The sequence below is a fragment of the Microcebus murinus genome, chromosome 6, assembly GCF_040939455.1.
Source record: "Microcebus murinus isolate Inina chromosome 6, M.murinus_Inina_mat1.0, whole genome shotgun sequence".
NCBI classification, from domain to species: domain Eukaryota; kingdom Metazoa; phylum Chordata; class Mammalia; order Primates; family Cheirogaleidae; genus Microcebus; species Microcebus murinus.
Window position 1 is genome coordinate 14336699 of NC_134109.1, and position 19101 is coordinate 14355799.

Below are 19101 nucleotides of genomic sequence, written 5' to 3' on the forward strand. Positions count from 1 at the left end.
TATGAAGCATCTTTAACACTTCACAAAGATGAGAAAATTATTATAGTGGGCCAAATAATTTTAAAAGTGAGAAATTAACAGGTGGACTAAGAGGCAGCTGAAGAGGACAGCTGGAACACTTGTACAGCAGAAAAGGATCAGCAGAGCCACGGCAGACACATTAGGAAGTGAGATTATACACAAAAATGTGCTTCTGAAAGTTTTTAAAAATGTATCACAACCTACAACATGAAACTGCAAAGTATTAGAGAGTAGAATATAAATTAAGTATGAGATAACAGAACCCAAACCAGGGTGGCTGGCAGAGGCAAGATGGAGATTTCATAGGCTTGGTACTTTTTTGAGTTTTGAATCATTTGAAGGAACTATCTAGTCAATACATTTTTTAAACATTTCAGTTAAAAAAATATATTTTTTGAGACAGAGTCTCACTCTGTTGCCCTGGCTAGAGTGCCATGGCATCAGCCTAGCTCATAGCAACCTCAAACTCCTGGGCTCAAGGGATCCTTCTGTCTCAGCCTCCCGAGTAGCTGGGACCACAGGCATGCGCCACCATGCTTGGCTAATTTTTTCTACATATTTTTAGTTGGCCAATTAATTTCTTTCTATTTACGGTAGAGACGGGGTCTCGCTCTTGCTCAGGCTGGTTTAGAACTCCTAACCTTGAGTAATCCTCCCGCCTCGGCCTCCCAGAGTGCTAGGATTACAGGTGTGAGCCACTGCGCCCAGCCAAATATATTTTAAAAATAAAAGACAAGAAGTAACCCCTGAGCCTTTACCCTTAATCCTTTCCCTCATAGCAACCACCCCAGAGAAGCCTAAGGAAGCCCTACTACTGCAAGCTCAAGCTTGTGACTTCAGAATGAGCTTGAGGCCCTGGTGGGATTCCTGGAGCCACGTGAGACTGAGGGCCACCTGGATAAATCCCATTAGTTGGGTTAATTACCGTTTCCCTAAGAACAAGCTACATTAATTTCATTTCCTTTCATGACAGGGCTACATGAGTCCCCAAACCCAATCAGGTAGCTCAAGACTAACCTGGCTTAAAGCTCTTGAGGTAGCAAAGATGTGGTTAATGTAGTTAACTGTAAACTCAGTGGATCAAGAGTGGGAGATGGGCAGGTAGTAAAATACTGTGATTTTCTGCTTGTATTTTTTTCTATGCTATGTGTGTTATTTTTATAATTTAAAAAAATAGGAAAAAAAATAAAGTGAAAATTCTGGCTTTTCTCAACATATACAACTACTGCTATGAAGTAAATGGGCGCCTACGAACCCTTGCGTTTTCTGGTGCCAGTCCTCACGGATGAGGTTGGAGGTGTGTATGACAACCCGGAGGCCTTCTTCGTAGAGCAGTAGCATCATTTTCCTTTAAAAACAGAAAAGGGATCAAAAAGCATTATCAGTACTTTCAAAATATGGAATACCTTTCTAATATGAATATAACATATAACTAAAAGGATTCTTTAAACTCATATCACCCAGATTTTATGTTTATGATCTTCCCTTGCGCACACTACCATTATGAAAGTCTGCTTAAGTGACAGGTAGAATACAACGTTCCAAAAATGCTTACAGTATTGAATGGTAAATGAAGTACTGCCCCATTCTGGCTAATCCTGACACTTCAAACCCCTCCAGTCTGGCTCCCTATCCTTCAGCATCATCTGTTACTATTATGGACCAGGGGAACTTCTTGTGTTTTTCAAAGTATGATCAAGAATCTCTTGCTGCATCATGACTATTATTTTTTAAACAACTGAAATAGAATAAATCAGAGTATGCTGCATATATTTAATTGGTTCATGAAACTTGTTTCAACACATAGGTATGTTCACGTGCAGTAGACTCAAATGTAAAACGTATTTCTTATTGTGAACTGCAATTCTAAAAAGTTTCAAAGATGCTTCATTTTCATTAGACTGATTTTTTATATTCCATAGATGCCACACTTGTCACCAGTGTGTATCTGGGCTCAAGTCTTCCTTGTTCTTCATTAATTCCAACCTGACCTAGTTGGGTCCACTCTTTTTCCATGGGGTCTCCCCAGGCCTCTAGATAGATACTTTTCTTGTATTTTAATTCCAGTGAGAGAGAGGAAATAGGGTAGAAATAAGAGCTTTCCATTTGAAGCCTGAAGATCTGAGCTTTGTAACTTAGACGTGGTATGACCTTAAGTAAGCCATTCAAAGTCCCTGAGCCTCAGTTTTCCACTTGTAACTTGAAGGATCAACCCCGCCTTGGGACCACCTTGGACCATTGTGACTGGATGTTGTGAAAGAAATGCAAAACACATTTTGCTAAATGTAAAATGCTCTCACCTACACATACCCATTTCTCCTTCAGTGCCCTACTTTATTCTGTAATCTAGTAATGGATGATTTTTATTTATTGTTTTCTAATTATTTCAGGAATCTATGTTTTCTTTCCCAAACTAAAGTGTCACTTCTCAAGGCTGTTACTGTGTTATTTTATCATTTCCATTGAGGTCAAAATGCTAATTACTCACCAATACAACTCAGTTCTCATGTGGGGGGAAAATCATGAACCACTGTCTCTCCCCAAATCACCACCACCACAAATACTACCTGGGCAGGATGAGGTTAGCATAAAAAGGAAAAAGATACAAGAACAGAAAAGAGAATGGGATATTTAGCTCATGCCAAAATGAGAAATTAACCCAAGCTGGCAAACAGTAAATTAATGTAAAGCTGGAGAAATGACAGCTGTTGAGCCATCTTCTTTGCATTTATAAAATGTGCTCTCTGAAATATGGGCAAATTGACACACACAGTTGCCAAATCAACAGCTGACTGTAATTAAGAATAAGTCAGTTATGGATTCATAAGTTTTACAAATATTGCCATTAGTCAAGACATCAATTATAAGGAAAATCATGCACTGATGTCAATGAATCCTATCAAACAATTACAAACTAATTTAAGGGGAGCCATATTAATCTTTCCATAAACAAAATGGTAATATTAATAAGGCCATGGTTAGTTACAAATGGATAGAAAAGGGCAAGGAATGAGGTCTCCTTTGAAGAATGTAGACTTGCTACATTGTCTAAGCTATGGGGGTAGCAAAAGGGACACATCCCAAATGTGAAGCTACTCCTCCAAAGGGAGAAAGAAAACTAGTATCTGTTGAGCACCTGTCTGCCAGAAGCTCTGTTGCATATTATCATGCTAAATACTCAGTGATTCAGAGGAGTTCTTCTCATTCCACAGCTGTGGAATTGGGTGGCTGGGAGAGGTATCCGAGATCATCCAAGGTCACAGAATAGGCCAGCAAAAGAGCCTGCTGGGATCACATGTACCAGATACTTGGCTCTCCTTTCCCTGTGCACAGCTTGCACAGCACTGGTGGTAGCAACAGTGAACACCTCATGCTATTGGGGCAGGAGTTAGAGGGGGAAGATGGGGTCTTAGCGAGAACTAAGTGACCCAGGGGCCCAGCTACAGATGTTAGTGGAAAGAGGCATGCTCCACCCATCCTGCTATTTGCCACTAGTTACTGATCCTGGACAGTCAACATTCAGCTGCTCTGGCTTTCTTTCTTTCCCCTTTATCCATTCTTAGGACCATCAGAGGTAATTTTCACTCTCAGCTCTGGGGAAAACTGAAGAGCTTTTACCATTCTAAAACATTGTGAGATAGACCATGGGATTGCATACTACCGAAACCAGATAGAATGGGTTTACTGTACCTAATGAGAATATGAACTTCTAGAGGACCATATGCTTTGTACCTGGTACTTGGTCAATGCATGCCTGCTAAAGTGTCTGCAATCGCAAAGACTGCCTCATATTTACTGTTGCTAGCTCCACCCCGCCAGGCTGGGCAGTTTACATCCCCATCACCATGATCTGGAAGATTTTTCTCCCTTTACAATCACACATTTGTCTTGCATCTCTCCCCAAAAGAAGAAAAACTGCAAGAACAAAAACTCTATATCCTCCAGAGTTGTCTCTCAAGAACAGGTATTTAATAATTCTTAAAACATTTTAAAATAAGCAAACAAAAGTAATTTCAAGACACAAGTACAATCTTCTACAAGATACAGGCATTTCAACAGATTACAAAGTACAGATACTATTAATACAAAGTTGGGAAAGGTTCAATTATAATTCCCTCCCTGGGCATTTTACAGTCCAAATTAAGAACTCTGTTAGGTTCAACCTGCAAAGTGTGTGCTTGTGTTTGGGGGTGTGATGGGGGGAGAGGTGAATGGAGGAAAGGTAAGGTAAATTTTAGCAGTGAGCAAACAAGAAATTAAAAACTGAAGTTAAAATAAATAGGTTTTATTTCTGTCTTACCACTAGCCTGAAGAAAATCACCTACCTAACTCCAGGCCTTGGTTTCTTTATCTATACAAGGAAGGACCAAATAACTTTTATAAGAGCACTAACAAAAGATAGCTCCCCCAGGCTCAGTTATGCATCACTGTGCTAGACCCTAGGGAGGCCTACCATAGTCAGGCTTTCCTAGGAGTCACAGTATACCTGACAAATGACAGCAAGGGCTCTCCCACTACCTGCTGGCACAGAAGTGCCATGTGACTGCAGACATAGTGCTTATTGCTAGCACACATGTGGCATGCATAGAAACCTGGCACTGGTGGTCTAGCAAATCAGAGCCAGAACTCAAATTGGTGACAGGGCTTGCTGGACGTATTTTAGAATCAGGAAGGAATGTATGCTACTGTTTCAGCCAAGGGTGGAGAATAGGACTTCCCATCCGGTGTTACCCATTACTGCTGAGATGCCCCAATTTGAAGGCCTTTTATACCCTCTACTAAAATTAACATCCTGCAAGCTTAGTGATATAAAAATAATTTATACCTGAATTAGGTGCTTGAGTTCACTCGCAACAATCCTCAAACCCTGTCTGTCCCCTGTTGGACTTAAGCTACCAATTAGGAATGGTTTCTAGATGCTGCAACATTTACTCAGAGCATCTAAAATCAGATAACGTATGGTTGACAGCTATCCTCTTTCATAAAATGGCTCAACTCCTGCTCTGGTTCCTTTCAAAACAGATTAGCAAAATATAATTTTAAGCATACGAAGAGAAAGATGAACACAATGCCATCATTCCAGGTCATGATAAAATCAGGAAAACAGCAGTTGTGGCAAGTCTCAGGACCAACACTCTTTCTTACGAGATTCCTTGTTTGCCCTAAAGGAATATGCCTGAAAGGGCAGACCACCCATTTCTACTACCGGTCTAGAAGATGAGATTTTATCACATTCACTTAACAAAAAAATTCTGGAGAAATGTGATTATAAAAATATTGAAATAATGACAACCATGTCTTATTCTTTTTCTCATTTATAGAACCTATTACATAAAAGGGCTCTTTAAAACAGCTGTAAAACCAATGTAAGTAAAATGGGAGTTGATGCCAGGAGCAATGTGTCAAGTAAACAGCAGTCCCCAACCTTTTTGGCACCAGGGGCCAGTTTCATGGAAGACAATTTTTCCATTGACTAGGGATGGGTGCTATGGGGTGGGGGGGATGTGGTGTGGAGCTCAGGTGGTGATTCGTGGCCTGTTTCCTAACAGGCCATGGACAGGTAACAGGCCATGGCCCAGGGGTTGGGGACCGCAGAAATAGAAGTAACAGAAAAGTTGTTCTTGTGTTTCACATCTCAGAAAATTATTCTGAAAGAGCTATCTCAAGCAGGGACAAGCATCAGACCCACAAGTTGACAACTTTTGGTAAAATAGTTTTTCTTTTAATCATAGTATGGAGCTGACATAACAATATTCTATACAACACAGACTCTTATAAAAGTCACACAGAGCTTAAAAGTACTAGAATCCACAGGCATTGACTTGCACACACACAATCATTAATAACCACAAGGACCACACAATCACAATCTATTCCTCCCAAACCAGCTATACCAAAAGTCTTGAACCAAAGGTAGAAACCTCTGAGTCATGGATTTGTACTTTCATGCTCACAGCCAGAATATCTCAGTATTTTGTCTTAAAGCTGTTAGAAAATAACTCCACTTAATCCACTACTGATATTTTTCTTCCTATCCCAGCAAAACCATCCAATATTAGGCCCTCTAAGGGCACTTACTTTCTGCAACAGTATCTTTTGATCTATTAAAATCACATATTCACCCATTTCATAAAAATTGCTTACGTGTGGTGTGTTCCAAATGCAATATCCAGCTTTGCCTAGGATAAAAAAGAAGTAATTTATTTAAAAGAAAAAATTAACAACATCCCTATCTGTTAGAAAGTAGAAAGGCATCAAGCCAACTTTTAAAAAACTATTTTTACTGCCCTCTATTGGACAAGCCCTTGAATAACAAGACAGTTTTTTATAATAGCATTCAGGGTTGCTGGAAAAAAACTCACAAATTTTGTTACCCAGCATGATTCAATATGCCCTGCATTTTTAATTGTGGTAATTAGGAGTAAGAAACATAATTTCTTTAGTTGTCAAAAAACTAATAAATGAGATTATATGAAAAGTTTTAAAATTAGATAATTGGCTTATATTGAAATTAATATACACAAAGTTTTCAGAAGCAATTTTTTTTTTTTTTTTTTGAGACAAGAGTCTCACTCTGTTGCCCAGGCTAGAGTGCCATGGAGTCAGCCTAGCTCACAGCAACCTCAAACTCCTGGGCTCAAGCAATCCTCCTGCCTCAGCCTCCCGAGTAGCTGGGGCTACAGGAATGCGCCACCATGCCCGGCTAATTTTTTCTATTTTTAGTAGAGATGGGGTCTCGCTCTTGCTCAGGCTGGTCTTGAATTCGTGAGCTCAAACGATCCTCTTGCCTTGGCCTCCCAGAGTGCTAGGATTACAGGTGTGAGCCACCGCACCTGGCCCAGAAGCATATTTAAAAGAAATACTGAAAGTGGTGGCAACATAAAGACTTATAATGTTAAATTAAAATAGAAATGTTCTTACATTAAAAACACAGGAAGTAGGCCGGGCGCTGTGGCTCACGCCTGTAATCCTAGCTCTTGGGAGGCCGAGGCGGGCGGATTGCTCAAGGTCAGGAGTTCAAAACCAGCCTGAGCAAGAGCGAGACCCCGTCTCTACTACAAATAGAAAGAAATTAATTGGCCAACTGATATATATATATAAAATTAGCCGGGCATGGTGGCGCATGCCTGTAGTCCCAGCTACCCGGGAGGCTGAGGCAGAAGGATCACTCGAGCCCAGGAGTTTGAGGTTGCTGTGAGCTAGGCTGCCACCATGGCACTCACTCTAGCCTGGGCAACAAAGCAAGACTCTGTCTAAAAAAAAAAAAAAAAACAACAACAACAAAAAAAAAACACAGGAAGTGCTAAAAATAAAAGATATATTAAATGCATTTTCGAGTTATAATATGACACCTTTATAAACAAATGGAGGGTATGTGGAGATGTAAAACATCTAACAGTATGACCTTGGTCAAGCAGAATATGCCAGAAGAGGCAGGTCATGAAAAGGTTAAATAAACAACCATTGAAATAGATTAGCAGTTAGGAATGCAGTATATGGGCTCAAATTCTGTCTTCATAATTTTGTATGACTGGAAAATACTGATATTTCTATGCCTCAAGTTTCTCCTCTTTAAAATAGGGTCCTCTTAAGCGATCCAGAGTTGTTAGGAGATAATGAATGTAAAATGGTTAGGAAATGGGGCCTGTATACAGTAAGCACTCTACAAATGGTAGTAATTACTACTACTACTATAAGCTCTCCTCCTCCCCGATCTCCCCACAAGACAGACAGGTGCAACTATATGCTGGGGGCAGGAAAGGCCAATTGGAACACATGGGTGGGAAGAAGACAGCCCGTTTTGGGGCTACTCACTGGCAGGTACTCTTTTTTTTTTTTTTTTTTTGAGACAGAGTCTCACTTTGTTGCCCAGGCTAGAGTGAGTGCCATGGCATCAACCTAGCTCACAGCAACCTCAAACTCCTGGGCTCAGGCGATCCTCCTGCCTCAGCCTCCCAAGTAGCTGGGACTACAGGCATGTGCCACCATGCCCGGCTAATTTTTTGTATATATATTTTTAGTTGTCCAATTAATTTCTTTCTATTTTTAGTAGAGACAGGGTCTTGCTCAGGCTGGTTTTGAACTCCTGACCTCGAACCATCCGCCCGCCTCGGCCTCCCAGAGTGCTAGGATTACAGGCATGAGCCACCGCGCCCGGCCTGACAGGTACTCTTTATTGAGACAGAGTCTCACTCTGCTTCCCAGGGTAGAGTGCAGTGGTGTCATAACAACTCACTGCAACCTCAAATTCCTGGGCTCAAGGAATCCTCCTGGCTCAGCCACCTGAGTAGTTGGGACCACAGGAGTGCACCACAATGCCCAGCTAATCTTTTACTTTTTGTGGAGATTAGGTCATGCCACATTGCTCGGGCTGTTCTCAAACTCCTGGCCTCAAGCAATCCTTCCACCTGGGCCTTCCAAAGTGCTCAGATTATAGGCATGCACCACCATGCCCAGCACCAGTTGACTATACTCTTATACACAGGGTTTGCAGTGTATGCATCTCACGACTAGCATGTATCTATGTGCCTGGTCTACAGAAGTGTAGGGAACTGCATTTCATGTCTTCAGAATTATAAAATTAGAAGGAAGAATGTCATTTTATAAACTGATAGCTGAGAAAGAGCAATGGTCAAGAGACCTGGCTTTTGTGTCTGGTTTGCTGTAAGTTATGTGTTTATGGGCAAGTCTAAGCACAAGAAACCACTAATGATAACTTCAATAGATAATATTTAGTAGATACTTTTTCGGGCTAAAGCCTTAAAACCTTTAGTTAACACACTGCCACACTATTCCTTGGGGCCATGGTGTTTTATTATGAAAATAAAATAAAAACTTCAAAAACAAAACGATTATTTTTAATTTAATGAAAATTTGTTTTTATTGTTTTCTGTGCGTGAGTTATAATGCAACTGGAAAAACAGTTCTTGCAGCTCCCAAGGTGAGGAGATATGTGAGTTACATATACTTTATGAGGTCCTGGGATCAAAACTAGAATGAGTTAAACACAACTCACATGGCAGTTAATGTGTTAGATCCTATGATGAACATTAGCAATCCATTTTAAAGATAAATTAGGCTTAAAAAATTAGGCTTAAGTGAAAAGCCCAGAATAGTGTTACAGACTGAACACCGGTATCCCTTCCAAAATTCAAATGTTGAAGCCCCAATGGCCACTGTGATTGTATTTGGAGAGGACTTTATGGAGGTAATTAAGGTTAAATAAGGTCTTAACAGTGGCAACTCGATCCAATAGGATTAGTGTCCTTACAAGAAACACCAGAGAGCTTGTATGTATTCCCCCCTTCCCCTTGCCATTGCAAAGACACTGTGAGGCGGCGGCTGTGTATAAGCCAGAAGACGGACCTTGCTAGAAACCAAATTGACTGCACATTGATCTTGAGTGTTGCTAGAAAGAGTCAAAGAATTTTACAGACAAGGCATATTGGCACTTCAATAGATCAGGATGGGGCCACAATCCTCCTGTATCTCAGACTAGGTTTGGAAGAAGCATCTGGCTGTGCCCTCTAGTGGCCAGCCTGGAGCATGCTATCAGGTACAGGAACATCTCTCGTAAATTTTTCTGTATAGATAGTATTTGAAAAACACTTCTCTTTCCATTTATTTAATCACTTATTGTCAGGATTCCTGCGTCAGTTTATTTTCCTCCCACTATTAGTCTGCTGGGTGCCCTCCTACTGAAGTTTAACCTCTCATGTTGCTGGAAGCAGAAGCAAAACAATGGAATTTTAGCAGCTACTCCCATCTATGTGCATGAGCCACAAACATGTTGGGTGGAAGGCATTAAAATCATAACTGTGTAAAATTCAGGGAGTTAGATCATAGGAAAAAAGTTGTGAGGTATTTATAAAACTCAAATTGAGTTCTTACACTGTTTAACTCTTTAAAAAAAACACAGAGATATCATATAGTTGAAGGGTCATAAAATTTTAGTTGGAACTCATATCTTTGTGGATGGGAAAAAAAGACACTAGAAGGAAAAAGGAAAAGATATCCAGGTACTATGTAATTCACTATTGTCTCTGTACTCCAAGAGCAGAAAACATGAGTCAGTTTCACTAAGCCAATAACAAGGAAAGAGAAGAGATATAAATATTATCAAGTCATTAAATATGAAATGTCTGATTTCAAATCAAAAGTGTAGTTTATTATATCTCAAACAAGAGGCAGTACAATTAATCAAAGTATGCACCTAAACTATTGACATGGTTTTGCCATCTCAACAGTAGCTTGTTTATTCCAGCAGCAAAGCCTGGAGAGCAAGTAGCGATGAAATCATGAAAAGCATTTTCCACAGCTTGTTGAGAATTGAGTATTTTTCCATGTACGAAGTGGTCCAAAGCCTGGAAAAAGTGGTGGTCAGTTGCTGCAAGGTCTGCTGAATACAGCGGATGACAGAGAGTTTCCAAGTCCAGCTTCTGTAGTTGGAACAGTGCTGTTTGTGTGACATGTAGTCAAGCATTGTCTTGTAAGAGGATTGGCTTGTCTCCATTGACCAATCTTGGCTGCTTAATTGCAAGCATGCTCATCATTTCGTCCAGTTGGCTGCAGTAAGACATCCGCTGTAATTGGTTGACCAGGTTTTACAAAAGTCTAGTGGAGAATACCAGCGCTGGACCAAACAAACAGCATTAGCTTTTTGGATATTTGGTTTTGGACTGTATTTTGGCACTACATCTTTATACAACCATTGTGCTGAATGCTTGCGATTGTCAGAATCCATTTTTCATCACACATAATAGAAACGGTGTAGAAATCGTTCACCTTTATGTACTGACAGCAAACAAAGGCAAATTTAGAGATAATTTCTCTTCTGACACTCATTTAATTCACACGGAACCCAACTGTCCAGCTTCTTTACCTTGCCCATTTGTTTCAAATGGTCCCATATTGTTGGAATAGTAACATCAAACCTTGCTGCTAATTCATGCATAGGTTGAAATGGAATCACTTCCACTACAGCTCTCAGCTCATCATTATCCACCTTGGTCTCAGGTCACCCACGTGGCTCATGTTCAAGATTAAAATCACCAGAACAGAACTTATCAAACCATCGACGTACTGTGAGTTCATTAGCCACATTCTTCCCAAACACTTTGATATTTCAAGATGTCCGCAATGCACTGTTTCCATGACGAACTCATATTCAAAAATCACACAGATTTTTGATTTACCCGTGGTTTCACAAAAATTGCTCTAAAAAAAGTTTGAAAGATAATCTCAAGCCACAACATGCATTTGAAAGACTAAGGATGTACTGTCACAATAAAAATAAAACAAAACGTGTCAAAGTGAAATGTCAGAGGTATCAACTGTCAAACTTAGTACTTAAGGAAATCGGACATTTCATACTTAAAAACCTTAATAAATGGACTGATAACCCTGCTAAAAACCAGGAAAATGTAAATATTACACCAACTACTTTATAACCCACCACAGAAATCCACAGCCACCCAACTGCATCCAGAGGACCTGTTCAGTGCTGAAATCCAAGTCTTGAAAGGCACACTGACAAACTGGATGTAACCAAGAGCACTAGCAGGTTGGGGAAGGATACAGAATCCATACTACATTGAGTATAACTTAAGAAAGTGAATGCTTGAATGTGAAACAGAGAAAACTAAGGGAGATAGATCACCTTAAATACATGAATTGCTGACATGTGCAAGAGAGATTTATTCTGTGGGTACCAGAGGGAGAAAATTAAGACCAACGAGAAGTTAGGAGGAGGGAGACTTCAGGTTAACATAAAGAAAAATCTTTCCAACCATGTAACTACAAATGGGATAGACTACAGGAAGTATTTAAGTTAAAGCTAGACAAATATCTGTTGATGATGCTGGAGAGAGGATTTCTACAGTAGGTAGCAGGGTGGACTAAGTGTCTAACTTTCCTTCGAACTCGCAGACTAAGCATGATCTCAAGTGGCAATAAGTAGCTTACCTGGCAGAGGGAAATGTTTTCATAAGGCTTTGCCTCGGCATGCAAACGAGCCTTAGCTTCTCGTTTATCGCCATGCACAAGCAGGATTGGTTTCTTCCTGAAAAGAGAAGTGTTTAAAATACACCATTCATGAAGCTCGACTCTGGCCTACCTAAGGAACATTAGCTTCCTTACCAACCAACACTTGTTTCTCTGGCTTTTGTGGTCACTGAGTACAGGGGCTAATCAGTTAATGTTCATTCATAAGTTACCTTTATAATGGGACCACATAGGCTGATCCAAAAGCTCTGCTGCAACAGAGAGGATATGATTCAAGGAAGTCCCTAAATAAATTATCTTTGTTGGCCCAACAGGGCATATAGGTGGCTCTGTGTTAATTAGTTAAGTTCGAATAGATTAGAGATACAATCATTGTTGTAAAATATAACGCTTTCCTCTTTTCCCTTCTTTTGGACCAAGCACTGGATTCACTTCACACTGCACCTATATTCACCAAGCTCCCACTGTGTGCTCTATACTGAGCTAGACCCAAGGTACAACAGTGAATAGGCCCAGGTCCATAGCACAAAGCAGACTCGCTAAAATAGGTGGTTAGATTTCAATAAAAAAGAGCCCAAGCTATGTTGAAAGTGCTATATTTTTTAATTCAAGACAATATAAGAACACTCTGCAGGAATAAATTTAAAATGCTTTTAAGGGATCCTTCATCTTCTCTGGTTAATTCAAATCAGAATAATCCTTATACATCAATTCATTCTTACAAGCTCTCCCAACACAACAAAAATTGGATACAAGCAATTAAACAAGATAAACTGTACATTTATCAATCACACTTTTTCTACATTTATCAATCACACTGCAGAATGATTCTCTACCATATATAAAAGGACGATCAACTAGAAAGAAACATCACAGAAAATGTACTTCCAATACTGATGCCTAAATACTTCGTGCCCAGTAGCTTTACATGACAGGTTTAATAAAACCATGAAACACATATTCCTAACTTTCCTATTTGGAATAATTTTTTTTGAAAAAGAAAAACAGTATAGAGAATAATGTAAGAAAGACGTATCACCTAGAAACAAATGTTATCAGATCAGGTTGTCTTAAAAAGATTAAACATTACTGATAAAAACTGAATTCCTCATTAATTCTTTCAAATTTACTAGTTCTATGAACTATTACAGAAAGGCAGCATTCGAACAAAATATGATCTGAATTTTTCTACGTACAAATTCTGGATGCTACCTAAACTTGCCATTTGGGTGATTATTCATCCTTACCATGCTCTTGATGGCTTTCCCAAGATGCATTCAGCAATAAGGCAGTAGAGGGAGGATTGTTTTGTCCCTTTAATTACTAAGAGTCCAGTGGACAGCGTACTAATTCGCTAGTACCACAACCTAAGTGGTTTAAACAGAAATTTATTGTTTCACAGTTCTGGGAGCCTGAAGTCCAAGATCAAGGTGCCAGTAGGGTTAGTTCCTTCTGAGGCTATGAGGGAGAGTATGTTCCAGGCCTTTTTCTCAGCTGTTGGTGGCCTCAGACATTTTTTGGCTTACAGATGGCCTTCTCCCTGTGTCTTTGCATTATCTTCCCTCTGTGTATGTCCAAATTTCCCTTTTTTATAAGGACATCAGTCACATTGGATTAGCACCCATTCTAATGACCTCATTTTAGCTTGATTACCTTTGTTAAAACAGTATCTCCAAGTAAGATCCCACTTGAGGCTTAGGACTCCAACAGATTTTTTTGGGGGGGTGAGACATTTCAACCCATAACAGATACCAAAGGAATTGTAGTCTGCATTTTGCCAACACTCTAAAGAGGTGACAGTTTGATTTCAAGGTCTTTGAAAAGACAAGGGAAGAAGAACAGAAAATGCCAATGCCATACCTAGGCACAGCTGGGAGCAGCCAGAGCAGAGATTGCTTGTTGCCTCCAGATAGCCATTCACCCCTTCTTTCCTGAACCCTGATTTTATTCAGGACAAGGTACTCACAGCTAAAGGCATTTCCAGCCTCTTTTAGAGCTGGTTATCATCACGCACCTGAGCTATGATCAATGAGACAGACACAGGTTTGTGTGAGACTTCTAGGGAGGCTCAGATGGGCACAGCTGGAATGTGAGCCTTTTTGTCCTTCTCCCATTTCCCCTTCCTGCTACCTGGAACACAGACAAGTGAGCTGGAGCTCTGGCTGCCATCCTGGACAACGAGGTGACTCTGAAGGCCGAAGGTAATACACAAGGATGGTGGGACAGAAAGAAGGGTGGGTGGATAAGTCCCTAAGAACCACGGTACCCCCAATCCAGACCACAAATGTCTACCATTTGGACTTCTTAGGCTGGAAAAATTAATTTCTGACTTATTTAAGCCACAGTTATTTTGGGTTTTCTGTTACATGCAGCTAAAACTAATCCTTTGTGTTACAGGTCAAAAACAAGTCCTGAATGCCAAAGCTGCTCGGGAAATTTCAACAGCATTTTGTCTACTACTAGTGACAAAGGTTTCTACAATCTGATGTCCTAAATGCACCAAGAATTTTGAGGACCTGACAATCATTCTTTTCTTATGTATGTGCTCTTCCATCCTACCTACTGTTATGGGATTCTGCAACATAAATGTGTTACAAACAGGGACCAGTGGCACATCACTGTATGATGTTCTCTCTATGTGGTCTGTATTGCCTGACATGCGGTCAATGAACAACAGAACTGAAATTTCATCACCCCCACAGCCTGGATAAGGGAAGACTACATATGACTCCCTTTCTTAACTCCAGGAAAAATAATTTGAGAGACACAAAGAGATCCTCAAAAAAAAGAACAGCATCAACATGCTACATGTGGCATGCTGGCCACATGTTGGCATGCTTAGAGGTCTAGAAAGCATGTAGAGATGGTCTTTTCCTCCAATAAATGTTGGACATAAAGTTATATTGAGTTAGAATTTGTCCTTATCTACTTCTGGACAAACAGGAAAATGCTACAATCTATAAAAACGAATGTATGGGATTAAATAGATAAGAAATTCTGTTTTCCCAATATAACTTAGCATCTATATGATTCCAATGACTTCAAAAGAAGTATTTTTAAAAGCAGCTTTTGCCTGAGAAATACAAATCTTATGTTTTAAAGTCCCATTACAGTTTATGGTGTTGGCTGTCACCCTGTGGAACTCACCTGAACTCTGGTGGATACTGTCTTACGAGCCAGTCCACATCAAAGCAGTAGTTAAACTAGATGGGGGAAAAGAAGAGTAACTAAGCCACCAGTAATTACAAGCAGTTCATAAGAAGAACTGTTATTAGATTTAAAGAAACTCTAAAATGATGACGTACCACATGTATCATTTATGAACCTGGACAGTTATGCTGCAATAGTAATAAATACACTTAAACTTCACCTTGAAGAAATTACATGGTTAAAGGAACCTGAATATGTGGAGCCGAATACATAAGATAATAGGTTCTAAGGAAATAATAATCTCTGCATGCTTTGGCAACATTTGTACTTGTCAACAGGGTGCTACCACATTATTTCTAACAGCCCTGAGATTAATTTAAATAAAGGGGCCTATAAATTTATCGCTTTTCCCTTAGGTAAGAAGACAGAAACCCAAGACAAAGATCCAGGACTTTCAGAAAAAAACATTTCCTTCTAGGCTTACTAGCTAGCCTTGTACACAGCCACCTGGGACTGGTATTCACTAGGCTTGTAACAATTACATCTTGACCACAAGTTCTGTACTGGTCTTACCCACGGGGGGCTCCTCCCCGAGCCTGGGTAATCCTGAACACTGTAACTCCATCTAGCTAAAAGCACACCCAAATGTTCCCCACCTTCCATCTGGAGACCAGGATGCTCAAGGCCATACCAAAGGTGACGGGCACAGAAAGCCATGCTTTTTCCAGGGACATGGCCTTTTTTCTGATCATTTACTTATGAGTCTAGAGCACTAACATGATTTATCTACACAAAGGGACCAGCTCAGTCAGGAAGGAGCCATGGAACACAGAATTTCATATTTGTCTAAATCAAATCAAACTTGAGTAGCTTTCACTCAACTCATACCTCCCCAAGGGGTTGTACCAGAGTCTGAGATTATCAGTGTCCCAAACAGAAGTCTTTCAGGCTGGACCGTCCAGAGTGCCTTGGACACCTTAGGACAGTCCAGCCTGAACTTGCCAGTCCTGTGGCCTGAGTCAGATGCTCTCCTGATAGTAACATCTATGTTCTATGCTGATGGTCATGGATCCCACAACTGTGAGCTTGGTTCCAGCCTCTAGGTACATACCATCTTGGGGACCCTGCACTGCACTGAGATATAGGTCCCCACCTCTCATTTTCTTGTGGAGTTGTTTGTTTCCTCTCACCTGAAGAAAAAAAAACTTAACAGTAAACTTACCTGAGCTGAAGAAACAAGTGTCCCAAATAGAGGAGACAAAATATCTGAGAAGACAAAAGATATAAATCTAATTCACATTCAGATAAAAATTCTCTAGTCATAATAATCACATCTTACTCAGTCAATGATAATCAAGATTAGGCTCAGAAACCAGTTAAGTGGAAAGTCACCACAAAGCTTTAAGTTTTTTTTAATGTTACTGTTTCATAACATTCAAGAAAAAAATTTCCCCATATTTATTATTATATTGTTTCATAAAACACAATGCAAAACTAAAATCTACAACTTCAGTACTGGATGACTGGTCAATTTCAGAGACTCAATATGGACAATACACATTCTTTCCAGATCTCTGAATTTTTATCCCCTTCAAGTACCCATTTGAGGTCCTCTTGAGGAAATCTCTCAATCCTGGACTAGCAAGATGGTTCTCTTCTGGAGCCTGAGAACACTTGCTTACTGTAAGTGAAAGGGCAGAGTCACCCACAATTCTAAACTCACATTCCTGGTGTTCCTGGTCATCTCCAAGGAGGTCCCACTTTGAACCCATTAAAGCTTTATGTTATGTAGGTTGGAAAGCTCACTTCTCAAACTACACCACAAAGGAAGTATATGATCATCACAATCTTCCTTTATAACCGCCGCACCTATGGAGAACCCATTAGGTGTTAGGCACTCCTGTTGGCACTTCCTCACAGCCATTTTCTAAGCTAGGGTGTTATTTCTGTTTTCTGGATAATCAGAGAGGATTTCAACCTAGGTTTTCTGGCTCCAGCATTTCTGCTCTTAACCATTAAACTGCCTCTAAGGATTAAGAGTGCACTCATTCATTTATCTAACAGATATTTACCCAGTGCCTCTTGTCTTCTAGACATTGAGCTAGATGCTAAGGTACAAAGATTTTAAAAGAACAAAAATATAATCTTAAGGAAGTTCCTACCTTCTTGGGAGAGTTGCATAATTAGGAGATAAAGTACAGGCCAGGCATGGTGGCTCATGCCTGTAATCCTAGCACTTTGGGAGGCTGAAGCAGAAGGATCACTAGAATTTGAGGCTAGGAGTTTGAGACCAACCTGAGCAATAGTGAGACCCTGTCTACAAAAAATAAAATTAGCTGGGCATGGAGGCATGCACCTGTGGACTCAGCTACTCGGGAGCCTGAGAAAGGAGAACCCTTTGAGTCTAGGAGTTTGAGGTTGCAGTGAACTATGATGACACCACTGCATTCTGGCCTGGGCAACAGAGAGAGACCCTATCTCAAAAAAAAAAAAAAAAAAGATAAAGTGTGATATGTTCTTCCATTTTGCCCACACCAGCATGTCTTTCTTTCTTAATTCCCCTAAAATTTCAAGGGCTGTTTAAAGTCCCCCTTACCTTATGAGATCTTTTAAATGATCTACAATTATGGTATGACAGGACTATTATATCAAACAGCATGGATTCTGGCACTGGAATGCCTGGATATAAATCCCAGCTCCACCATTTCCCAGCTCTGTGACCTTGGGCACTTGTCTAAACTTCAGATCTGTCACCTATCCAAGAAAGACAACTGCAATATCTACTCATAGCTGTTGAGGATTAAGAGAGAAAATATATGTGAGCTCCTGTCATAATATGACCTCCCCTTCCTCAATATCTTGGTGCCAAGAGCTAAAATGATAAACATTATATTAATACACAGCAAAACTTTGTAACATTCTCCAATTATTTCCTGTGTTAACCTCTCTCAAAATAACACTAACAACTGTCATATTTCTTCAAAGTGCCTAGATTAGAGATTCTCAAAAAGAAAGCAACCTGTAGAATCCAACTCTCTACAGTATGGAATTAAATCCTCCAACATTTATAGATCACACAGAAGACATGACATACAATTATATACTGGGTAAATAACATTGCTGACAACAAACATAATCTATTCCTGAATATGGGCCAGAAAAAAAGTTAATCTGAAATAAGAGTAATAATGTTTATAGTATGTATCTGGCTTGTGAAAATATTGTGCTGGTCACTTCATGTATTTGCTCCCATTTTTCTGAATCCCAGTTTAGGGATCACAGCTCACTGCAACCTCAAACTCCTGGGCTCAAGCGATACTCCTGTCCCAGCTTCCTGAGTAGCTGGGGCTACGGGCACATGCCACTACACTTGACTAATTTTTCTATTTATTGTAAAGACAGGGCTTGCACCATGTTGCTCAGGCCTGTCTCGAACTCCCAGTCTCAAGTGATCCTTCTGCCTTGGCCTCCCAAAGTGCTAGGATATTAGGTGCGAGCCATTGCACCTGGCCTGAATCCCCAGTTTAAAGATGAGTAAACCAAAATTGAGAGAATGTTAGGTCCTGTGTTAACAATTCATATAGCAAATGGGTGTCGAGACCAGAATTCTGCCTCTTTGATTCTAGAAGTCCTGCTGTCCCCCTTGTAGGTGTTCCCTGGGGAATAAGGAGAGCAACCAAAGACCATCTTTTGATTTATAACAGAGACATCTAATTACATTCTTTTTTGCTTCTTCACCAGGAAGCAAAAGCAGGGCTTCTCAAACTTCACTGGGCATTGGAGTTCCCTGAAGGGCTTATTAAAACACAGATCACAGGGCTTCCCCCTCAGTTTGATTCAGTGAATCTGGGGGGAGCCCTAGAATTTGCATTTTTTTTTTTTTGAGACAGAGTCTCGCTTTGTTGTCCAGGCTAGAGTGAGTGCCGT

The 19101-nt window shown here is 40.2% G+C and overlaps 1 protein-coding gene across 2 annotated transcripts in view; it reads right to left on the reverse strand.

The window, feature by feature from the left end:
• The window catches only part of TDP1 (tyrosyl-DNA phosphodiesterase 1), an 81655-nt gene that overhangs the window by 54517 nt on the left and 8037 nt on the right, over positions 1–19101 (reverse strand). For both annotated transcript variants that reach the window (XM_012773966.2, XM_076003777.1), the window contains 5 exons: positions 16397–16440; positions 15172–15227; positions 11986–12082; positions 6166–6200; positions 1277–1369 (listed from right to left, as the gene is read on the reverse strand). In XM_012773966.2, coding sequence (XP_012629420.1) covers positions 1277–1369; positions 6166–6200; positions 11986–12082; positions 15172–15227; positions 16397–16440 — 325 coding nt within the window. The remainder of the gene's footprint in view (positions 1–1276; positions 1370–6165; positions 6201–11985; positions 12083–15171; positions 15228–16396; positions 16441–19101) is intronic.